This window comes from Ictidomys tridecemlineatus, chromosome 16 (genome assembly GCF_052094955.1).
Source record: "Ictidomys tridecemlineatus isolate mIctTri1 chromosome 16, mIctTri1.hap1, whole genome shotgun sequence".
In the NCBI taxonomy this organism is placed as follows: Eukaryota; Metazoa; Chordata; class Mammalia; order Rodentia; family Sciuridae; genus Ictidomys; species Ictidomys tridecemlineatus.
This window is the reverse complement of record NC_135492.1, coordinates 36717404-36742136: the sequence shown is the minus strand read 5'-3', so window position 1 is coordinate 36742136 and position 24733 is coordinate 36717404. Positions and strand designations below refer to the sequence as shown.

General features: G+C 60.1%; 1 protein-coding gene across 1 annotated transcript in view; it reads right to left on the bottom strand.

Moving 5' to 3' along the window:
• Positions 1–4233: 4233 nt before the first annotated feature.
• Eefsec (eukaryotic elongation factor, selenocysteine-tRNA specific) overlaps positions 4234–24733 on the bottom strand; it is a 52123-nt gene continuing 31623 nt past the window's right edge. Inside the window, exons 2-4 of the mRNA XM_078033901.1 lie at positions 15939–16146; positions 8559–8655; positions 4234–6582 (exon numbers count right to left, since the gene is read on the bottom strand). Coding sequence (XP_077890027.1) covers positions 6160–6582; positions 8559–8655; positions 15939–16146 — 728 coding nt within the window. The 3' untranslated portion in view covers positions 4234–6159. The remainder of the gene's footprint in view (positions 6583–8558; positions 8656–15938; positions 16147–24733) is intronic.

Genomic DNA, 24733 nt, shown 5'->3' with positions numbered 1-24733 from the left:
ACCAGGTCCACGTTCAAACCCGCTCCCCGGCTCCGCTCAACTCCTGACCTTCCGCCCGCTCACCCCGTGGGGCTTTGGCTTGGTGGCAGCAGCAGCAGCAGCAGCAGCGCAGTGGGCAGCCTGGGGGAGCGGGGCCCTGCCCTCTGTGACCAGCTGCCCTCCCAAGGTGTCCCCGGAAGCACCCTGCCCTGTACCCAAGAATGTCACAGCTAGTGCCACCCAGACCAGGACATCTCCTGAGTCCCTTAGGAACCCGTGGGGCAGGTGGGGCCACCAGAGCTCGCAAGCCTGTTTCACCCCAGACTTGTCTTAGGTCGACTTCCTCTAGAGCTGGCCAACGTTCTGGAACTTTCTAGAACTTTCTAGAATGTTCTAGAACTTGCTAAATCTCCCCCAATGTACTGAGTCCCCAGCCAGGATCCCAGCTATATCCACGCTCAGCCCCAGACTGCTTGGACATGGAGTCATTGGCTGGCTGCTCCCCGAGCCAGAGATGGGGGGCCTCCTGCCACGTCCCCCCCCCCACCCCGGGGCCTGCCAACCCACCTCCTCAGTGGCAAGGCCTGGGCCACCACCTCAGTCTCCCCGTGCTACGGCCTCCTGCCTCCAGTCCCCAGGAAGTGACGCTCCCCACAGCCCATCCTCCACGCTGCCTGTCTCCCCTCGCACACCAGCACCCCCTACGCCACCCACACCACGCCACCCACCTGGCCTGCGGCTGGCCCACCTGGGGAGCCTGGGCCCACCTTCCTCTCCAGAGCCTCTAGCCCACCTCTCCGAGCTCAGCCAAACCCCTCACCCAGCCTTCACACTCACTGAGCTACCTCCCACCACAGGGCCTTGGCACTTGCTAGAATTTTCTATTTGGACCAGGGATTGAACCCTGGGGTGCGTCACCCCTGAGCCCTGTCCCCAGCCCTTTTATATTTTACTTAGACACAGGGTCTCGCTGAGTGGCTCAGGGCCTTGCCATTGCTGAGGCTGGCCTCCACCTTATGATCCTCCTGCCTCAGCCTCCTGACCTGCTGGATGACAGTCGTGGGCCTCCATACCCAGCTGGAATGTCCTCTGACCCACACTCCCTCCTCCTGCAGACTGGGCGAGCCTGCTCCGACGGTGGCCTAGGTCAGGTCTCCTGCCCTCTGCTCAGACCAGTGTTCCTGCCCCCACGTCTGATGACGGTGTCCCCCACAGCCAGCCAGGGAGGTGGCTTATTGCCTGGGGGCGGGGGACTGCAGTGATGTCCTTAGCAGCAGCCCCCCGTGGACCCACAAAAGCCGGCTCAGGCCTGTCCAGCCCTGGCCCAGGATCAGCTCATTTAAATACTTTGGAAAAGAAACAAAACCTGAGAACCCGAGTGGCAGGAACAAGTTCCAAGGCAGCATTTTAGGGCGACTTCACACAAGAGCACAGCGAGCCCCTCCCGCCCCATGACAGGCCGCGGCCTGGGAGCCATGAGGGCGTGTTTGTGGGGGTTTATTGTCGCTTTGTCTCTTAAAAGAAGGAATTAGAAATATTCTGCTTCAGTGGCTCCTGGCTTCATGAGGAAAAGAGAGGTCACAGCAGAGACGCCAACTGCAGCCACGGCAGGAGGGGCCAGGCCAGAGGGCTGCAGGGGCCAAGTGGGGAAGCACAGGGACAGTGGAGCCTGCGTCCCTGAGGGGAGCCACAGGGTGCAGGTGGCACTTCCTGGGGCACCTCCGGGGCACTTCCCGGATACTCCTGAAGCACGTCCTGGGTACTTCTTAGAGCACTTCCTGGAGTGCTTCCTGGATACTTGTTGGAGCTAGCCAACATTCTGGAACTTTCTGAGGATTTCCTGGATACTTCTTGGAGCTGGCCAACGTTCTAGAACTTTCTGGAACTTTCTAGAACTTTCTGAGGATTTCCTGGATACTTCCTGGAGCTAGCCAACGTTCTAGAACTTTCTGGAACTTTCTAGAACTTTCTGAGGATTTCCTGGATACTTCTTGGAGCTAGCCAACATTCTGGAACTTTCTGGAACTTTCTAGAACTTTCTGAGGATTTCCTGGATACTTCCTGGAGCTAGCCAACGTTCTAGAACTTTCTGGAACTTTCTAGAACTTTCTGAGGATTTCCTGGATACTTCTTGGAGCTGGCCAACATTCTGGAACTTTCTGGAACTTTCTAGAACTTTCTGAGGATTTCCTGGATACTTCCTGGAGCGAGCCAATGTTCTGGAACTGTCTAGAACTTTCAAGAACTTGTTAAGGATTTCCTGGATACTTCCTGGAGCTGGCCGACATTCTGGAACTTTCTAGAACTTGCTGTGGATCTCCTGGGTACTTCCTGGATACCCCTTGGAGCTCTTCCTGTGCCCCCACCCTGGCTGCTGCCCTGGCCCTGGCCTCGGTCCCCACCTGCTCCCGCCCTCCCCTCTCCTCAGCCCAGCTCGCCCCAGGCTCCTCCCCTGGATGTCCGAGTGGCTGGGTCCCTTTGTCACACAGTCTCCCCAGGAAGCGCTCGAGACCTTCAGAGACCCTCTGGCTCTCAGTCCCTCACCATGAACAGCCCTGATGCTAAAGATCCGTTCAGCAAGGACCCATGGGGACCTGCCTCACCGGCCCTGTCCCCTGTGGCCTGGCCAGGCTGCACGTGGCAGGAGCTCTGTGGTGACTGCTGCCTGAGCCAGCTGGACGCGTCACGTGAAGCCTCCTTTTACCCCCAACACCCCGCAGAGCGGACATGTTCTAGGGTTTCCTCATTTTGCAGACTTGGGAGCTCAGAAAGGTCAAGTCACCAAGGCTGCACAGCAAATCCGACATCAGAGCCCCAGGCTGCCCCCAAACTGTCCGAGAAAAGGACTCGCTCCAGGGGATCTGCTTGTCGGGAGCCCAGGTGACCCGACCGTTATGAAAATCAATTCCCTGGCTTCAGCCGACTGCGACTTGGGGACTGCTGAGGGACAGAGAGTTTTGTTTAATTTTTTATTTGCTCTCTTTAGCTCCCTGTGACGGCAGCGAGCATCCTGCCATGTCCCACCTACACGGGGCGTGACGTCCCACTCCTGTGGCTGGACCTGCTGTGGGGTGTCCCTGGTCGTGGGTTCCTCTGTGAACATGGGAAAGGGACGTCCATCCATTCCCCTGTCTCTCCCAGTCCCTCCCCTCCCTTCCCTGCGTCTCATCCAGTGAACTTCTGCTGTCCCCTCTTGTTGTGGGTCACTGTCTGCATGTCAGAGGGGACATTCAGCCTTTGGAATCTGGGGACTGGCGGATTTCACTCAGCACGATCGTCTCCAGCTCCACCCATTTACCCGCAAAAATCATAAAGCCATTCTTTTTCGTGGCTGAGTAATATTCCACCGGGACCAAGACTGTTCGGTAAGCACTAGTTGTTCCAGGCCCACCTTCCGCCCAACACCTGAGAGTTAAAGAGCGACGGGTCAGACCCCATCACCCCCAAACCCAAGAGCAGGGGCTGCTTGTGGGATGAATTCCACATGGGGCAAGCATCAGGGGGTGGACCTGGGGTCCGAGGCAGGAGGACAGGGGAGAAGTGGAGGCCGGGGCAGGGCCACAGGCCAGAGTGAGTCAGAGGAAGGCTGCGGGGCTCAGGACACCCCAGGGGACCCCTGGTTTCTGAGCCGGCAGGGCCACTGCACGGACTGCAGACCTGGTGCCGGGCCACACAGCCCAGGACCCCCACCTGCCCTGGAGACCTGCTGAGCCCCCAGGCCCCAGGCCCTCAGCTGCAGGGACCTTTGTATGTCCCTGTCACCCTCAGGGCCCAGCGCCAGGACCCTTGTCCTAGAAGCAGGCTGGAGGCCCTCTGGGCCCTGGAAGCCACTTTACCCAGCACCCTGCCCGCATGAGGGGACAGGGACAGCCAGCCCTATGTGCACACCCCGGGTCAGCCTGGGCTGGGACATTTGGTGACTTGCTGCACTTTTGCTCAGTGCTTTGGGCACTTTCTGATGTCACCACCCCCAGGGCCACACCACAGCTGGGAGCATCGCCAGCCCCAGGCCTCGAGGCCACGTCTTCCCCGGGTGGAGGCTGGGAGACCAGGAGGCCGGGCAGAGGCTGGTGGCCTCCCTGGGCTGCGGGGCGTCCCCCCTGCCTCGCTCGCCTGCTCCCCCACTTCTGGCTCCTGTAATGAGCCCCAGCTGGGATGGCCGGGGGCAGCGGGGCCTGTGGCCGGGGGAGGAGGCCACTGTTTATTTGGACTGGCCGCGCCCCGCCCCCACGGGAGTTCACGCGGTCAGAAGTGTCCGAGTCGATTAGGGAAATCTGACAGGGACGTCCCTGGGCCCGGGGAGAGGGCCGTGGCCTGCGATGGCCTCCTGCTCCCAGGCGCTGGCCACCAGCCCTGCCAGGCGAGGACGGGCAGGGTGAGGGCTCAGGAGTCCCTGGACCCGGGCCTCTAAAGTGGGCCTCTCCCTGGAGCCTGGGAAGGGCCAGGCCACCCCCAGGCTGGCAGCTGCCCGGGGCCTGAGACCCTGCCCAGGACCACGGGGGACCCCAGGCCTTCTCTGGCTTCAGTCCCCCCCACCCACAGTCGGGGCCATTCCCTAGGAGGGTCGCGACGCAGACGCCAGGCCCCAGCTTCAGACCACAGACGGGTTCCCACGGTTCTGGAGGCCAGAAGTCCCCCTGCGCCTGTCGGGGGGGTCCTGAGGCTGTGAGGGACACTGGCCCTGCACCCCACCACCTCGCCCCTTCTCCACAGGGACGGCCTGCCGCGAACCTCCACGTCACCTTGTCTGTCTCCTACGAGGTCACCTGTCACCAGAGTCAATGTCCACCCCGTTGTGGTCAGCCATCGTGCCACAGTGACTCAGGGACCCTCCAGCACCACTGCAGAGGGGGATGGTGGACGTGGGGCCCAGGGTGTCCACAGAGGGTGGCCCCACTCCTGGCCGAGGGGAGGCAGGACATCATGGAGGAAGAGTGTGGGGAGGGAGCAGCTCCCGTGGGGACCAGGGAGCAGGGACAAATAGGGACCCCAAGCCACAGCCCCAGGGCCACCTCCTCCCCACACCCCACCAGGGGCCTCCAGGGGACCCCCAGTGCCGGGTTCAGGCCTCACACCCCTCACTCCTCCTCTGGACCCTCCTGTGTCACCTCCCAGGGGGGCTCTGGGGACACCCCACAGGACACTGGCCATGACTCTGCTCACGACCCTCGTCCTCCTCCCAGTCCCCCCAGTCACCCTCTCCTGACACCTTGGGGAGCGGCAGGGATGCGGGGCCAGGTGGCCCCCAAGGCCCTCCTCCAGGACACGGGGACGGCCCAGGGGACCAGCCCAGGGTGGCGGCCAGGACCGTGCCGTGGTCAAGCAGAGGGTCTGTCCTCATGGTCTCACGCCGTGTTTTCTAGGATCTGCCCACGGCTGAGGACGGCTGGTGGACGGGGCTGTCCTGGGTCCCAGGAGGAGGCCCCGACCCAGCAGTGGGGACAGCCGGGCCACGCCCTCTGGCTCCTGAGGCCACGTCCCCAGAGCCCCAGAGTCGGGGGCCTCACCCCTGAAGGAGGAGACGTCGGCCTCAACACCATCCAAGGGGCCTGGGGTGACCCCGAGGTCCCTTCACCTGGGGCAGCCGGCTCACTCCTGTCCCCCTCCCTGTCCCGGCCGCACTGCCCCAGAGCAGGACGGCTCACGCGGTGTCATCTGTGACCACGTGGGGGACCACGGTGCCCAGGGAGGTGCTCAGACACGACTCTGGACCACTGAGAGCTGTTTCACCCCAGACTTCTCCTAGGTCCACCTGTTTTCTAGAGCTGGCCAACGTTCTAGAACTTTCTAGAACTTTCCAGAACTTTCTGAACCTCCCCAACACACTGAAACCCCAGCCAGGAGGGCGATTTTACATTGAAACAACTAACACTGACGATGGCAGCCGTGGGGCAGAGCAGGGCACCCCACGCAGTCCCCCGAGGGGGGGCGACGTCCACCCACAGGTGGCCTCTGAGCTGCAGCGTGCCCTGGGCGTCCACCCGCCAGCCTGTCCAGCAGATTCTGGACTCGCCAGGCCCCATGACCACGTGAGCCAATTCCCCGAAACACGCTTCTCCCTCGTGAGACATGGGTGGGTCAGTCCAGGGTCTCCGGGGACAGCGGTGGCCCGCGCCTGTCATCCCAGCAGCCTGGAGGCTGAGGCAGGAGGATCGCCAGTTGGAGGCCAGCCTCAGCCACTCAGCGCGACCCTTTCTCAAAATAAACAGGGCTGGGACGTGGCCCTGTGACCGAGGGTCCCTGGCCTGTGCGAGGCCCTGGGCTCACCTCCTGGGGACCCCCGCTGGGGACCTCACAGGCCTCGTGCTGTTGGGGGGACAGGGCGAGCGGTCGATCTAGGATCCAAGGCAGGACGGGTGGGAGCCAGGGCGGGGCCAGGCCCAGGACACACCCGGCCAAGGACGGTCCCCTCCCAGACAGACCAGAGCCCCGACTGACCTTGAGGGCGGGGATCTCCACGCTGTCGCCGAGGCTGATGGAGCCTGAGAGGACGGTGCCCGTCATGACGGTGCCCTGGCCCTTGATGGAGAAGCAGTGGTCCACGGACATGAGGAACGGGCCCGAGGGGTCTCTCGTCGGGATGGAGATCTGCGACCTCAGCAGCTGGAGAAGAGACCCTGCTGCCACAGCCTGTCGCCAAGGGCCAGGGGCCAGGGGCCAGGGGCGCAGTGGGGGAGGGAGGGGGCCCACAGACACTCAAGAATCCAGAGACCGCGGTGGTCATCCCAGGAGTCCGGAGGCTGAGGCAGGAGGATCGCAAGTTGGAGGCCAGCCTCAGCCACTGAGTGCGACCAGGGTCAGGGCATGTCCAAGGCAGGGCGAGGACTGCCCAGGTCAGAGGGACCCCAGAGGCAGGCCAGGCTGCTGCTGTGTGTCCAGCAGCTTCTGCTGGGTGAGGAGGAAGGGGCACGGGGCTGGGGACCTCCTCACGCTCTCCTGGGGGACGCTCAGCTAGGACCCCTGCCTGTGGCCCCGCCTCCCGAGGCTGCAGGACCTGGGATCCCCCACCTCTAAGCCTCGGGGACCAGGCAGGCCGCGTCTCCCCCGTCACCTCGGGTGTCTGCCACTGTGAGCCCAGAGCCCCAGGTGGCCAAGCCTCAGCTGTCCCCTGACCACACCCCGGGGGGCCACCCCTACACAACCAGGCACCAGAGGTCACACCCTGTCCTGGGGATGGAACCCAGGGACACTTCACCCCTGAGCCCTGTCCCCAGCCCTTTTTATATCTTATCTAGAGACAGGGTCTCGCTGAGGGGTTGAGGCTGGCCTCCACCTTGCGATCCTCCTGCCTCAGCCTCCTGAGCCACTGGGATTGCAGGTGTGGGCCACCGCGCCTGGCCATGCACTGTTTTGGTCACCTATCTCATGGGCTGTGAGGGTCTAGAAGCTGGTGCCATATCTGGGGGACAGTCACACGAAGCGCAGAGAGGGCAGGAGGAGGGAAGGCCTGTGTGTGGAGGTCGCAGGACAAGAGCGGTCAGTGGGCAGCCTCATGGCCACTACTCCAGGGCCCGACAGAGACAGAGGGCCTGGCTCGTGGCCAGCGCAGCCCCTACGTGGTGCTCTGTCCGTCTGTCTGGCCCCGCTGGCCCGCTTTCCCTGTGCCACCTACGTGCTCCGAGATGCTGTCGGGGCCAAGGACCAACTGACACAGGAGCATCGGCAGCACGTCCCTCCCTCCCTCCCTCCCTCCCTCCCTCCCTCCCTCCCTCCCTCCCATTTGCTCCCCCCGCTTCCCGGGGGGCAGGTTGTCACACAAGTATTCAGCGGGAGCGTTCCAAGGTTTGAGTTTTGTGATAACAATTCCTTTGGAAAAGCAGGGAAATTCAAAACAGGCTTGGCCTGAGATTTGAGGAGAGGCTTCTAGAAGGAATGCACAGGCCTCTCCCAGCCACATTCTGGTGGGTTTTCCTTGAATCAAAACAACTGTCCCTGCCTGTCACCCCAGGGCCCTGGGAGGCTGAGACAGGAGGATCACGGGTTCAAGGCCGGCCTCCGCCAAAGCGAGGCCCTGAGCCACCCAGGGAGACCCTGTCTCTAAATAAAACACAAAATAGGGCTGGGGACGGGGCTCAGGGGTCGAGGGCCCCTGGAGGCAGGGGTCCACAGAGCTGAGCCCCAGCAACCAGCTGGGTCTGAGCCTCAGCTTTCCGATGCGCTTGCTGAGCCACCCTGGGCAAGTCACTTAACCTCTCTGAACCCCAGCCCCCTCCTGGGGACCACGGAAGCCTCCCAGGGTTGCTGGGAACGTTGGCCACCGTGGACGGTACCGCAGTCCGGCCCCAGGGCCAGGCGCAGGATCCCTCTGCCCAGAGAGGCCCTGAGTGGCCCAGAGTGCCCAGCAGTGGGACCCTGTCACCTTCCTGCCCCCTCCTGCCTGTTACTGCAGGGACAGAGGTGAAGCTGCCAGAACAGCCAACATGGCCCGGGGCCCAGGCTGTGGGCCACTTGGTGGGGGTGAGCGGAGGAGGGCGGCCAGACGGAGGCCAGGGTGCGGAGGCCCGCGGAGCCTCGGGCTGGGGGTAGAGGCCTGAGGCCGGGCAGGCCCGCGGGTGGCTGGGGCAGCCGGGGCTGGGTACCTCGATGAGCTCTGGGATCCCCTGAGGAGACTCGGTTTCGGGGGCCTCCGGGCCCCCAGGCTTGGCCGCCACGGGAATGATGGGCGCACCCCGGAACCTGCAACAAGGACAGCAGCGTTAGGGGACGGGCGGTCAGCAGGCCGCGGAGCACCAGGCGGACTAGCAGGCACGACAGGGGACACGTGCCACCCACTGTCGGGGACACCAGGAGACGCCTCGCGTTGGGGCACCAGGAGGAAGGGGCTCCCCTGGGCCCTGGGGTCCTCCTTGGAGGCCACCCAGGGATCCACAGGGACCCCGGCCCCCGCCTGTGGCCCCCCCAGGACAAGTGACCGTCGCCCCAGATTCCCCAGAGACGGGGCCCTGAGCAGGGCTGGGGACGGGGCTCGGTGGCTCACACCCTGGTCCAGTCCCTGCACCAGACAATGAGACAGGAGGCTGGCGGCCAGGAGGGGCCACCCACACGTGTCACCTTGCTCTGGGCCAGCGGGACGCTGGGGGGCTGGAACCCCACCTGCATCCTGAGGGACCCGCCACTGTCACCTGACAGACCCTGGTGGCTGGACCAGGAGGGCCATGCGCCTGGGGCCTGAGCCCTGGGGCCGGGTCCCCAGAGTGTCCCCCACGCGCCTTCCCCGTGACACAGAGCCCGGGCCTCGGGAGACCGCGGCAGCGCAAAGACCCCTGGGCAGACCCCGAGCTGCCACCGGGTCAGAGAGACGTCAGGCCTGTCCCTCGGAGGAGCAGGCAGGAGCCTGTTGAGGGGACAGGGAAGGGGACACTCCCAGGGGACAGAGTGGTCCTCTCAGGGGCCTCTCCTGCTGCCCAGTGTTGTAGACAGCCCCTCCCAGGTCCCCTCTTGGCTCTGACGGACAGCAGGTGACACCAGAGTCAGGTCCCCCCTGCCGCGGCAGCTCCGGGTCCCCTGGGCCATGGTGACACTTGTAACTGGACGCTCCACCCGACGTCTCACAGACTTCATGGTCAGGAGGAGCCGCCTTCTGTCCCAGAGCTGCAGGACCTGGTCACAGGGGTGTCCCCTTCAGGGTGGCCTGGTCCCTCTTGCCCATGTCACCTGGGGCTGCACTGCTCCCACAGTGAGCAGGCCCTTTGCTGGGGACGATGACACATCCTGTCACTGAGGCCAGGCGGGGCTCAGATCGGTGGCCTCTTGGGAGTCACGGGGTTGGGGACAGCACCGAGGACCTGCCTCACGGCCTCATGTCCCTCCATCATCGTCCTCTGTCCCCTGACCACTGTGGCCACTGGTCCCTGGAAAGCAGACCAGAAGGCGGAGCCCAGTGCGGCCACCCGGCCCCCAGCCCAGGCACCAGGGGGGGATGACAAAGCCCCACAGGGCCCTGCTCCTGTCCCCTCCCGTCACTGTGACCTGTGACCCTGGCCTGGCCACGGCCCTCCCACAGCCTCCCACAGCTGCCACCCGGGACGCTCCGGCACCCACCGTGTCATCAGGGCACCCAACTGAGAAGTGCAGCCCCCTGTCACGACCTAATGGCAGACCTCGGCCACTTGTCACCCCCCGGGTGGCACAGACGCCCTCCCAGGGGCTCCACGTCCCAGGTGGCCAGGAGCTGGGCCTTCCCGCCCACAGGGAGCCCCGGGCCTGGCACCGGGGGGCACAGCACCCGCGGGTCACAGGCCGGGGCAGCGGGTGCCTCCTGGGCTTCTGTCCCACCAGCCGACCTGCGCGCTGCAGGCCACGGTGCTGCCGCTGAGTGGGAAATGCCAGTCCCCAGTGTCACTTTAACGACATGATTCAAAGCAGCGGAAAAAACAGACGCGGCCTGTCGTCCCAGCGGCTGGGGAGGCTGAGGCAGGAGGATCGCCAGGTGGAGGCCAGCCTCAGCCACTCAGCGAGGCCCTGCCTCTAAATACGATATAACAAGGGCTGGGGACGGGCTCAGGGGTGGAGGGCCCTGGTTCAGTCCCAAACCCCAAGAAAAGAGGGAACAGGCCCAGATTCAAACGGGAGGCCCACCCAGGGGGACCACGGCCCCCAGCTCCTCTGTCACAAGTCACCTGTCGACGTCACCAACAGAAATGCACGTGTGTGTTTCAAGTTAAGATGTTTTGTCTGAGGTCCGCACGCGTCACTTTTTGACAATCTTCGCTCCCAGGGCCTTGTCCCCTGCAGCAGCCCCCCCCCCCAGGGGACAAGAGGCCCACCCCTGTAGCCACCGAGAGGGACACAAGGGGACCCGGGGCTGCTCCACCCTCAGCAGGCCCGACTCGCGCAGGCAAGGCCTGTTCAGACGCTGGGGACACTCTGAGGACAATAGTGGCCCAACTGGGGACATTGGCTGACCTAAGGCGCTGAGGGACAACCAGGCAGGACGGTCCCTCCCGTGACCACGGCCCAGAGCCAGGCCCAGGCCACCTGGCCACGCGGCTGCGGCCCCTCGCACCCACCTGCCCAAGGCCCTCCTGGCCCCGTGTCCCTCCACACTGGCCCCGGGCCCAGACTCCAGCAGGACACAGGAGCCACCCAGAAGGGACAACTGAACAGACGGGTCCCTTCAGGAACCCGCGGCCCCCAGGTCTCAGCCCCGGGCCAGAAAGAACCTTCTAGAAGCCCGTCCCCAGACCCCGCCCTGCCAGTCTCCCCCGGGGACCCAGGTCACTGTCCCTGCCGTCCCCCGCTTCTCTAAGGGAACTCGGACGCAGGCCGTGTGACAGGACAGCTCCCACCTGCCACTAGAGCTGGCAGCCCACGTCCCCTGCCAAAGACACGACGCTGTGTGACAGGAGAGAGGGCCACCGACCCCCAGGACCATCACGGGCCCAAGCCCCACAGCCCCTGCGGCTCGCCTGACTGTCCCCAAGGTGGCCCTGAGAGCCCCGCTGTCCCCAACCCTCCAGCCCCACCAGCCACCAGGCCCTCGCTCCCGACCTCAGGGGTCCATGACGCCCAGGACGCAGCCGACACCCGGGCCAGTGCCAAGGCCCCTGACGGTCTGTCCCAGCCTCTCCTGCTCGGCCTCCCCAGGCCTCGCCCAGGGCCCGTCTCGGCTCACACGGCTACTGCCACCTCTTTGACCCAATCAGGCCACCACGGCCCAGGCCAGCTGTGCCACTGGACAGCCTTGCCAAGGGGGACCCCAGAGTCAGAAAAGAGAATTTAAAGAGGACGGAGAAGGAAAAAGAATCAAGCCAGGTGCAGTGAGGCCCACCTGTCATCCCAGCAGCTGGGGAGGCTGAGGCAGGAGGATCGCAAGGTGGAGGCCAGCCTCAACAACAGCAAGGCCCTGAGCAGCTCAGCGAGACCCTGTCTCTCAATAAAATGCAAAATAAGGCTGGGGACGGGGCTCAGGGGTCGAGGGCCCCTGAGTTCCATCCGGGGTACCCCTCCCACCCCCCAAAAAAGCGTCTTCAAAGCAAGAAACACGCGTCTGGGGGGGAAGACGGGCCAAGGGAGGTGTCAGATGATGATATTTAGTGGAAAAAAATAAACAGAAAAGCCCAGAACGCAGAATCGTGTCAACGTGGCGATAACCACCACCTCAAATTGTGTCCCTGGGGGGAAGCCGGCCGGGGGACGGGAGGAAACATTTTAATTTGATGCACTGGGAAGATTGGGGTGCGTGCGCATCTCCCATTTTGATTTCCGCGAACATTGATAAATGCTTATGCGCGAGCCATTTTAAATGCTTTCAGAGATAAAGAAATCACAAAGAGAAACAATCGAAGAGTGAGGCGACGTGGAAATCAGGAACTTCTATGTGTCCCCAAAAAAAATGGAATCCGGATGGAGGGACCCACAGCTGGGCGAGGGCCACGTGGGCAGGAGGCTGGCAGCACCTTTGTGCCTATGAGACACACAGATATCAAAATGGCCAGAGGCCAACAGACCAGATATATGTGCCCAGGTCACAGACACACAAGCACACGAGTGTGATGCACTTAGGAGAGATGTGCCATGTCCCCACTGATTCCAGAGTCCTATGTCCAAAATGAGAATAAAATGACATTTCCATTTTAAAGTTTCAAGTATATGTTGAAGGCAGATATATTTTCAACATATGAACCCAAGTTAGTTGTTCAGTCGTGTGTAAACAGGAGAACCCGTTTAGAAAATAACATGGCAGGCCGGGCAGCGTGGTGTACACCTGTCACCCTCAGCAGCTCAGGAGGCTGAGGCAGGAGGATCGAAAGGTGGAGGCCAGCCTCAGCCACTTAGCAAGACCCTGAGCAACTCAGGGAGACCCTGTCTGTAATCAAATTTTAAAAAGGCTGGGGATGGGGCTCCGTGGGTAAGTGCCCCCTGGGTTCAACCCCTGGTATAAAAAAAAAACAAACAAACAAAAAAAGAACTTTTGTATATGAGAGGACCCTGCCAAGAAATCAAACTGACAATCTATGGCTGGTAGAGAAGAATCACAAATCCTACTTATGGCAGGGGTCAGTGTATAAATCTGCAATTCAACAACAACAATCCAATTAAAATGGGCAAACGATAGAAATATTTTTCCATGAAGTTATACAAATGGCCAATAAGCCCCCTGGGACCTCGGCCTCACTCGTCATTAGAAACAACAGCCTCACTTCGTGCCTCCTGGGGCTGGTTTTGGAGGTGGGGGTGACAGGGACTGCACCCAGGGGCACTTCACCACTGAGCTACAGCCCAGCCTTTTTTTTATTTACTATTGAATCATGTATTTATTAATTTTTTAGACAGGATCTTGTCAAGGTGCTCACGGCTTCACTAAGTTGCCGAGGCTGGCCTCCAACTTGCGATCCTCCTGTCTCAGCCTCCCCAGCTGCTGGGATGACAGGCGGGTGCCATAGCACCCAGCTGGATATTTTATATAAATATACTAGTGTGTGTAGAAATGCCACTACACGTACCTGTGTGTCTATTGGGGTGGACTGGGGATGGAACATGGTGGGCAAACACCCGGAGCCACCACCTGGCCCCACTAAGAGTCTATATTCAAAGGACTTGAAATGAGGGACTTAAACAGATATCTATGTCTACACCCAAATTCGCAGCACGATCCTTCGTAACAGACAGGGAACACCACCAGTGTCCATTAGGAGAAGGATGGATCAACAATACAGGGCCCAGTTACACCACAGAATACTATACAGCCACAAAAAAGAAGCCAAGTTCGGAAACCCGGTTCAATAGAAATAGAGTTTCTTGAAAACTTTATGGTCTGTGACATGCAGGATTCCCCTCAGCTCAGGGACCTAGAACAGGTGAAAGTCACAGACAGAAAGCAGAACAAAGGCTCCTGGAGGAACAGGAAGAATTGCTTCATGGGTACTGAAGTGACTTGGGAGATGGTGAAAAGGTTTTGGGAGATGAGTATAAAGTATCGTGACTGTATTTGAGGTCGCTGGATTGCACAGGTACAAGTGTCGAAAATGATAAATATTGTGTATATTTTACCACAATAAAAAAAAAAAATAAGTGACAGGGTGCAGCGGCTCACCCCTGTCATCCCAGCAGCTTGGGAGGCTGAGGCAGGAGGATCGCAAGGTAGAGGCCAGCCTCAGCCACTCTAAATAAAATCTAAAAAGGGCTGGGGACGGGGCTCAGGGGTTCAGCACCGTGGGTTCAATCCCTGGGACCTAAAATCATGTTTTAAAAAAAAAACGAAAAGTCCCCACCAATGGACCATCCCCTTTGGTCTGTCGTGAAATCTGTCATTTGACCTTCAACTGTGACCTTCCGACAGGAAGAGCCACCTCCACCCGCCAACGAGGATCTCCCTCCTCTGTCATGGATGTGGCCAAGTTCGCGTTGACCCCGCAGAGTCCCTCCGCCCTTCCCACCAGGTGCCATGCCTGGAGTCAATGACGGCGACACTGGACGGCGCTCTCTCTGCAGGGTCCCCAGACCGGTTCCGCGCTCTGTGACAAGTGAATAAAGCGGCAGGGAGATCGCATAACTCACTCCACAGGAGATATGGTTCGCTATCTCCCTTCTCGCAGCCTCAGGCCCACTTCCCCGGGAGCCGCAGCTCCGCGTGCTCCTGCGACACTCATCTAGACGTGTCGATCGTATCGTGTTGATGAATTTTGGTCACAAAAGGCAGCGCAGGAAAATCTTTTATGACATATTTGGTGCGTGCACGGGGCCGGGGCTTTAATCTAAGCCACTGGAGGATTCTGCGGAAGAGCTGCAGGTGGGAAGATTCTGGAAATTTAAAAAAAACGCCATCATCAATGGAGAAGCAGATCCATCTTGGCGACAAGGACACAAAGGGCCTCTCCTGGCGGCCTCCACGGGCAGAGGCAGGAGGTGGACGGGGCAGGATATTGTCCCCGGCTGCGTAGCCAAGGGGAGGCTTCCCTGTCGCCCGGTGACCGCTGTTCAGCATGGATCACCAGGGACACAGGGGGCTCTGGGTCCCCGGAGGCCCACCTGCCTCTCGCTCCCTGGTCCAGCACAGGGACACGGCCACCGTCCTGGGCCCTGAGTGTCCTCAGGAGCAAGTGCTGTGGGGGGTCCTGCAGTGACTTCCTACTTTATTTTTTTAAAAAAACTAAAGATTGAACCCCAAGGTGCTCATCACTGACCGAGCCCCGTCCCCAGCCCTTTTTCTATTTTATTTAGAGACAGGGTCTCGCTGAGTGGCTCAGGGCTTCGCTCAGTGGCTGAGGCTGGCCTCCACCTTGCGATCCTCCTGCCTCAGCCTCCCAAGTAGCTGGGACACAGGTATGTGCCGCCGCACCCGCAGACTTCCTACTGCCTACAAAATCAAACTGTCAACTCCTAGGCAGGAAAAGCCACCGAGGTCCTTTGTCACACAGGTTAGCATTTCCAAACGTGGTCTCCAGCAGCAACGTCCGTCCGTCTGTCCCTCTATCCAACTTGACAAACCTCTGTGACAAAGACAGTCACCCACCCAAATTCCCTGTCTGGTGTTGATGGTCCAGTTGTAGAGACGCAGATGGGGACAGAGCAGGATTCTTGGTCTCCCTGGCGCTGAGGACCCCGGGAAGCACGGGCGGGACTCTGTCCCCACCCAGGAAATTCAAGAGGATGGGACCTCTGTCCCCAGGCCCAGGCCCTCCACGTGGGGGAACCCAGGGGTGCTTCACCCCTGAGCCCGTCCCCAGCCCTTTTTCTATTTTATTTTGAGACAGGCTCTTTCTGATTGGCTGAGGGTCTTGCTGAGGGGCTGAGGCTGGCCTCCACCTGGCGATCCTCCTGCCTCAGCCTCCTGAGTCTCTAGGACTCCAGGCCTGCACCACGGCACCCACAATTTGGGGCTTCTTTGTAGCAGCACCTTCATATTCACCGACTCAATGTGGCCCTTGATGTGGCCAGCGCCTGCCCAATCCCTGTCGATGACAAGCAGCGCCCCAGACGCCCTGTCCCATGGGTCCGTGTCTCCAGGGCAGACCTACTTGGTGCTCTCCAGGGTCTTCTGCATCTTCTTCGTCATCTTGTCGATGGCCGCCTGTCTCTTCCCTTCGGGTAACAGGTCTATCTTGTTCAGCACCACGACCAGCTTCTCGCAGGCGATCTGACCAATCACCAGGCACTCCGCCGACTGCGTCTGCATCCCCTTGGTCACATCGATGACCAGCATCATCAGATCGATGATCTGGGCCCCTGGGGCAGAGAAGAGCAGGTTAGAAAGGGAAAAGAGGGCCGGCGGGGTGGCGGCGCACGCCTGACGTCCCAGCAGCTCGGGAGGCTGAAGCAGGAGGAGCGCCGGGTGGAGGCCAGCCTCCGCCACTCAGCAAGACCATCAGCAAGATCTCAAAATACAAAAGAAAAAAGGAAAGAAGAGTCACTGGACATGTTGCTGCCTCTGTCCTTTTCAAGCAGGGACATCTAGAAACCATTCCGAACACATTCACATGGAATCGTGGACGGACACATCACCTTTGTTTCATTTTTATTTATTTTTACGTGGGGGGAACCCAGGGCCTCACAGACGCCCTGGTGACGGGGCAGGAAGTAAAGGACACAGCTACAAACCAGGAGAGACCCAGCACCTCAAGCAACTCCAAGAAGCTGCGAGGAAAGAGGGACCGTGGCCCTACCCATGCTGGAGGCTGAGGCAGGAGGACCAATGAGGAGACCGCTGAGCCTCCACCCCGGCCCCACAGAGTCGTCATGTTGTAAATGCATCAATTGATCCATCGGTGGATCCATCCCCCACAGACCTGGCGGGGTGCCTTCCTGGTGACAGCCCCCACCGTCCTCTGGATACGCAGGTGTGGCCTCACAGTCCCCTCCTCTTGTGACCACCAGCTGCTTCACACTCAGGTGGGCTACGCAGGTGACTTCACAGTTGGCAGACCCCGTCCTGGGCTCCTTCCTGGCCCCGTCCCCAGCCCTTTTTTCTATTTTATTGAGAGACAGGGTCTCGCTGAGTGGCTCAGGGCCTTGCTCAGTGGCTGAGGCTGGCCTCCACCTTGCGATCCTCCTGCCTCAGCCTCCCCAGCTGCTGGGATGACAGCTGGGTGGCACCAGGCCCAGCCAGGGCAGAGATCTTACCCCACGCGGAGGCTCCTAACCACCTGGCCCCACGGCCTGCCCTGACCAGGAGGGACCTGGGCTGCATGCCAGCCTCCTGGCCTCCAACCTTTACCCCCCTCCACTTGCTCACAGCAAGGCCTGGGGCTGGGATCCCTTGTCACAGCACGAGCCCCGGCCAGGGCCCCACGACATAGATCTTTGTTGAGCTGACCAGAGCCGAGGTCAGCGGCTGAGCCTCTCCCACTTTATTTACCAGGAACGTGTCCCTTTCCTCCTCCAGGCTGAGTGCCACCAGGCGCCTTGTCTTGCCTCTTGTTGGGACCCTGCGGTGGGACACACTGGGAGCTTTAAGTGCAGACAGGGCCCCTTGGTGGCCTCCTGGGGCCCACAGGCGCCTCTGTTCCCACCAGCACACAGCCCTGCCCCCGTGTCCCCTCTGCAGCCGGCCCAGGGACACTTCTAAGGGGGTCAGAGGTCACGGGGACTTGTCGGGCCACGCTGAGAACCAGGGCACCGCGGGAAGCCGGGGTCAGCCCCGGGCCTGCTGCCGGGCAGCGGTCTCCTCGTCCGACTTTTGATCAGGCCCCAGGAAGTGACAGGGCTGGCCGCCCGGGCGCTCAGGGCCCTTCCTCTGTGCATGGAATGAATCGGGCAGTGTCCCTCCGGTTCCCACGAGCCAGGGCCGGGAATGGCTGTGGGACGAGTGGGTGGCAGCCAGACAAAGACCCGCAGCTCACAAACGGCCCTCTGTGCCTCGCGGGTATCAGGGCTGTCATCTGCTGGGGACCACGGGTCCTGGGGGGTGCGCAGGGCCATTGAAGGCTCACGGGACGGTTCAAAATGACAATTTCCAACTCCACAGATTCCACATCTCCATCGTTTCAAAAAATAAAACTAATGAGACACTCACAAAGGTCAGCGTGGGGCAAAGCCTCGGGATCTGGGCCATGTCCCTTGGGGGACAGAGGAGGGGAAATGTGTGCCTAGGGGAAAAGGAACATCAGACTTTGAATACAGTCGAGAAACCTCGAAAATCAGATATTTGAAAAAATCCAAAGGTTTTCTAAGAAGCAGAAAGAAGACTGGGTTTAAAATCAGGAGCCGGGCGCACACCTGTCACTCCAGCAGCTCGGGAGGCTGAGGCAGGAGGATCGCAAGGTGGAGGCCGGCCTCAGCCACTGAGCAAGGCCCTGAGCCACTCGGCGAGACCCTGTCTCTCAATACAATAGAAAAAGGGGCTGGGGACAGGGCTCAGGGGCAGAGCACTGGCCTCATGTGTGAAGCACTGGGTTCAACACTCAGCACCACAGAAAATCACAAATAAAATAAAGATTTTGTGTCCATCTGCAGCTGAAAGTGTCTTTTTTTTACGGGGATGGAGGGGCGGGGTGTGGCTCAGTGGTTAAGCCACTTCAGTTCCCAGGACCAAAGAAAATTAAAAGTAAAATGATATTAAAATAAAATTAAAATTACAATTGAATTAAATTAAAAGTAAAAGAAAATCAGGGAAAAAAATCGTGTTCAGCTGGTGACTCTTTCAATTGTGCCCCTGACCACACAGAGCCACAGCAGGGAACTGCAGCCTGTGACTGTCACCACCACTTGCCACACCCCCACCCGATGGCCACCCTGGTCACAGCAGGACAGCGTGAGAGAGCCCAGGTGGGGTCCAGCGTGTGGCCACGGGCTCCACGGTCAGCCCACGGGGTCCACCTGGGCCATGGACACTGCACGTCGGCCATCGCCCTCTGGGGACAGCGACGTGGTGCTACAGCCGAGAACAAGGCTGGAGAGGCGCGGTGGCCGCGTCAAGGCCAAGGAGCCGGGATCCAGACAGACTGGAGCTCAGACCACGGACCTCTGTCCACCACAGCACCCCACGTCCCCAAGGGCAGGGTCCATGTCCACAAGACCCTCGCTCTGTCCCTGGGCGGGGGGTGCACACAGGAGCCCGTGAGTGCTCCAGGACAGGTCCTGGGAGGCTCCAGAAGGTTCCTTCTGGAAGATTCCAGAAGGTTCTAGAAGGTTCCTTCCAGGAAGATTCCAGAAGGTTCTAGAAGGTTCCAGAAAGTTCTTTCCAAGAAGGTTCCTTCCAGGAGGGTTCCAGAAGTCCCTGTGTGGGGAGGAAGTGCTGGCCACCCTGCAGCTCAGGCCACCTGCATTAGGGCGGGGTCCTGATTCACTGTCCAGCGTGTCCTCCCCACTTCAAGGCCCACACAGGTCTGGTCAGTGGCTCCAGCGGCCCCCACCCTGAAGGGCTGAGGGCTGTCCCCCTAGTCCAGACGGCCCCTGGGCTCAGAGATGTGGACAAAGGCCTCGGGTGGCTCAGGAAGTGTGGGCGAGGGGGTGGCCCACTCAGCCACGGCTGGGGGACTGGAACTCGGTGCCACCACTGTGGGGAGCAGGGTGGAGGGGCCTCAGGAAACTGGGAATGGAGACACCATGGGACCCAGCCGTCCCACTCCTCGGTTTATACCCAAAGGACTCAAAATCAGCACAGGACAGGGACACAGCCACATCAGTGTGCACAGCAGCTCAGTTCCCAATAGCTAAGCTACGGAGCCAACGTAGGTGCCCTTCAACAGGGGATGGATAAAGAAACTGTGATCTATATACACAGTGGAATATTACTCAGCCATAAACAAGGATGAAATGATGGCATTTGCTGGTCAATGGATGGAGCTGGAGGCCATCATGCTGAGTGGAATCAGCCAGTCCCCAAAACCAAAGGCTGAGTGTCCTCTCTGATATGGGGACGCTGACTCACAATAAGGGGGGGGGATGGCAGTTCACTGGATGAGACGCAGGGGATTGGAGGGAAGGGAGGGGAGGGACTGGGAGAGACAGGGGGATGGATGGACGTCCCTTTCCCACGTTCACATGGGAACCCACGACCAGGGACACCCCACAGCAGGTCCAGCCACAGGAGTGGGACGTCACGCCCCGTGTGGGTGGGACATGGCAGGATGCTCGCTGCCGCCACAGGGAGCTAAGGAGAACAAATAAGTTTAAAAAGCAGCAGCGTTAACACAGAAGTCGGGCCAGGCATGGAGTGGGCACCCGCGGGCACAGCTCTGGCCCCTCTCCTTGGCCCGTCCCCCACTCTGCCCACCTCCAGGCCACTCTATCACCAGGGTGCACCACACCCAGGCAGCTCAGAGGGAGGGGACACCACAGGAAGTCCACCTGACTCCCCAGGCAGAGTCCTACGGATGGAGGCAGAGGACTGGAGGCCCGGCAGGCCTCGCCCCTCACCCACTCTGCAGCTGAGGCCAAGGCACATCTTTTTTGGAGGGAGGGGTGCCAAGGATGGAACTGAGGGGACTCCACCCCGAGCCCCGTCCCCAGCCCTGTTTGTATGTCACTTAGAGACGGGGACTCACTGAGCTGCTGAGCGCCTCGCTAAATCGCAGAGGCTGGCCTCCACCTGGCGATCCTCCTGCCTCAGCCTCCTGAGCGGCTGGGGTGACCGGCGTGGGCCACCCCCTGACTGCACTGCCCTCTCCTTCTGTCCCCAGCTCAGCCCTGGAGCTAAAACCTTCTCCATGAGCCCAAGGCCCACAGAGCCCAAGAGGACAGCCTCCAGAGAGACGGGACTCGCACAGGAATAGATACTGGAGGCCAAGATGGAAGCAAGAGCCGGCTCAGCGTCTGCCCTCCCCCTGCCCGCATTCCTGAGCCCTCTGGGGACCCTGAGGCCTGTGGGCAGCAGGTGGCCAGGCCCGCAGGTGGCAGAGGAAGGAGAGCAGACCGCGTGCCAGGGCAGCCTGCCAGCGCCTGCAGGACACACGTGCCACCTGAGGCCCGTGCCATGGGGGGGGGAGTATCATCAGCCCCTCAGCAGCCAGAGGGGAACAATGGGCCATGTCAACAGCCCAGGAACAGGAGCGGTGACAAAGAGCGGCCCGAGAGATCAGGGGGACTGAGCTGCCAGAGGCCACACAGAGGTGCGGCCCGGGGGACCAGCCAGAGAGGCTGGGGACGCCTCAGAGGACCACAGGGACACAGGGACACAGGGACAGGGGGCCAAAGCTGGGGCTGAGGACAGGACACCTGTGGGCTGCGCAGTCTTGGGTCAGAAGCTGTCCTCCTTGGAGCCACATTTGTACCAGGACAGTCACCCAGCTGGGACCCAGGCACGGGGGAAAGCCATCGAGACACAAATAGAACTGGATCTGTACCTGACAGGGGACGCCAACATCAGTGACAACTTGATCAAAGGTTCCAGTGTAAAAACAGAAAATCTAGAGAGAAGCTGGGGCGCGGTGGCACACGCCTGTCATCCCAGCCGTTTGTGGGAGGCCGAGGCAGGAGGATCGCAAGTTGGAGGCCAGAGCCGGTTCCTTTCAGAATGTCTGCCCAGAGGTGGAAAGACTGTGGGGATTTTTTGGTACCTGAGATTGACCCAGGGGTGCTTAACCCCTGAGCCCCGTCCCCAGCCCTTTTCATATTTTATTTAGAGACAGGGTCTCGCTGAGTTGCTCAGGGCCTCGCTAAATGGCAGAGGCTGGCCTCCAACTCGAGATCCTCCTGCCTCAGCCTCCAAGCTGGGGACACCCATGTGTACCACTGCCCCTGGTTACAAAGTGACTTTGTTTGTTGGTTTTTGTTGGTTTGTTTCCGTGCCAGAGCTCAAACCCAGGGCCCTGCAGATGCTGGACAGGCGCACCCAGCTACACCCCAGCTCATGTTTATGACTCATGCGTTTATGTCAAAAACTTGCTGGGCACCATGGGGCACACCTGTCATCCCAGCGACTCAGGAGGCTGAGGCAGGAGGATGGCAAGTTCACGGTCCCATCTGGAAACTGAGCAAAACCCTGTCTCAAAATCAAAAAAAATCAAAAACAGTCTGAGGATGCAGCTCAGGGGTGGCGCCCCCTATGTTTGGTCCCTGGTACTGCACAACAAAAAGACCACGAATGAAACATATTAAGCTTATTGTCATGAGCACAAAGTAACTGCAAAGATCAATCTTTTTTGCAAACCTAAGAATGAATGTGTAGCCAGACGCGGTGGCCCATGCCGGTCATCCCAGCCACTTGGGAGGCTGAGGCAGGAGGATCGCCAGGTGGAGGCCAGCCTCAGCCCTGAGCCACTCAGCGAGACCCTGTCTCTCAATGAAATAGAAAAAGGGCTGGGGACGGGGCTCAGGGGTGGTAGGGACAGAGCCAGGCTGGTGTCCCCAGCCTGGGAGCAGGCCCAGGGCCGCCAGCAGCCCGGGGTGCCTGGACTCTGAGGTTCCCAGAGTTCTTGTGCCAGGGTCTCTGTGGCTTTTCTGCTGACTGCGCACAGGGGGTCCCCGTCCTGCTGGGGCGAGAGGGAGCCCAGGAGGGAGTCTGAAATGGAGGAGTAAAATAATGGTGGGCCGCGGGCTGTAATTGGATTTCATGCTTTGGGAGGAAATGAATGGAGGCTGCTTTGAAAGGTCTGCTCGCTGGGCCCCCCAGCCCCCCATCGGGGGGCTCCCCCACTGCCCTGGCCCTTTCTGAGGATTTCCTCCAGCACCGAAGAGAAAATAGGATTGTGGCAAAGGCTCCGTTCTCAAGTGTCACGGGGACTCGGGGCCGGCTGGGCCCTAATGTGCACTTCCCCATTTGGGGGAAAAGGAAATTCTTCAATTAATAAAACCGGGGGTGCGCAGGGCCAGGCCTGAGGTCCTAATCAACTGCATCTGTACTTAGGATAAAAAGACTCACTATTCTGCTTTTTTCCCCCTCTCTCTCTCTCTCTCTCTCTCTCTCTTTTTGCTTCTTGCAAAAAAAAAAAAAAAAAAAAAGAAATAATAAAATGAATGTTTTATTTGAAATTCTTTGAGGTTCCTATCTCCTGTTTCAGGAAATCTTGTCTGTTGCATGCCATGGATGCAGCTCGGTGCCCCCTGTCCCCTGCTGCCCTGACTCTTCCATTTCCTTCTTGAAACTTCTGCTAAGAATCTGGAGTCCACCCCCCAAATAAATAAATAAATAAATAAATAGCTGGGTCCTTCTCTCTCTGCGCCCCCCTCCACTGGGAGGTGAAATGAATGGGCCTGGATTTTGGCAGACACCTTGGGGGCTGGGGGAGGGCGGGGAGGGAGACACATGGCCAAATATGGACGTAAGAAGTTCTTCTGGACACAGCGGTAAAGGGGTGGCCGCGGGGATGGGGACTGGGCGGAGGCCCCGGGTTCCGCTGGGCTGGGTGAGGTTCACAGCCCGTGCTGAGACCTGGCCCAGGGGGAAGGGGACCCTGCCCAGACAGCTCTGTGGCCCAAGAAGAGGTCTGAGCATCTCAGGAGAAAACCAGGTTGGCGCACGCCTGTCCTCCCAGCGGCTCGGGAGGCTGAGGCAGGAGGATCGCCAGGTGGAGGCCAGCCTCAGCCCTGAGCCAGTCAGCGAGACCCTGTCTCTAAATCAAATAGGAAAAGGGCTGGGGACGGGGCTCGGGGGTTGAGGGCCCCTGGGTTTGACATTTGGTATCATAAAATAAATAAATAAAAAGTTAGAAAAACCTGGACACACAGAAAGCACCTGCTCAGTGGAGGAGAAGGAGGGAGGTGAGGCAGGAAGAGCAGACTCTGTCTGTCTGTCCCGGGGCCCATTCTTTTTTTTTTTTCTTAGTGCCAGGGATGGAACCCAGGGGCCCTCAACCCCTGAGCCCCCATCCCCAGCCCTTTTTCTATTTTATTTAAAGACCGGGTCTCACCTCACCTGCCTGAGCCTCAGCCTCTCCCATCTGCAGAGGAGGACCGTGTATTATTGACAGGGCCCATGGGACTTGTAGAAGACGGCTGCAAACCTCACCCAGGCCACAGAACACTCCAGTCCCATGTTCTAGGATATGGGGTCCCATCCTCCCTGCTCAGTTCTAGAAAGAAAAGGATCAATGTTGCTAAAATCCCAGCAGCTTAGGAGGCTGAGGCAGGAGGATCGCAAATTGAAGGCCAGCCTCAACCACTCAGCAAGACCCTGTCTCTCAATAAAATACAAAAAGGGCTGGGGACGGGGCTCAGGGGTGAAGCGCCCCTGGGTTCCATCCCTGGGACCAAAAAGGAAGAACAAAACAGAAGGGGCGTCCGGGGCCAGCGGGCACCTTGAGGGGTAGCGAGGCCCAGGCCCAGGGTGCAGGGTGAGACCGCAGGAACCCGGAGCCCCTGAGCCCCATCTGGAGGGGCAGGGTCTCCCCGCTGCAGTGGGTCGGCAGGAATGCAGGCCTGGAGCTGCAAGACCTTCCGGTTTTTCAAGAGAAGCCAAAAATGCAGACTATTAGATGTGATTTGCCAAATTTTAAATGTTGACAACCGATTCGAAAAATGTTTAAACGGCGGGGCCCAAAGAAAACAAGTCCGAGGGCCAGGGCTGGCCTGCTGCTGCCTCGTGGAGAAGCTCTGCGGTGAGTTTTCTCTAGAAACTTGGAAGGCGCAGGACAAACAGCCCCCTTCCTTGGCCCTCGCCCACTGGAGCCAGAGCAGCACTGAGGAGTCCGTGTCCTAAGCCCCACGGGTGACAGATGACACAGCACGGCCCTCGGACTCCAGGGACCCACATTATTTTTTTTGGGGGGTGGTACCAAGGATGTAACTCTGGGGCCCTCAACCCCTGAGCCCCAGCCCCAGCCCCTTTTTGTATTTTAGAAACAGGGTCTTGCTATGTGGCTGAGGCTGGCCTCCAACTTGCGATCCTCCTGCCTCGGCCTCCCCAGCCATTGGGATGACAGGCGTGGGCCACCGC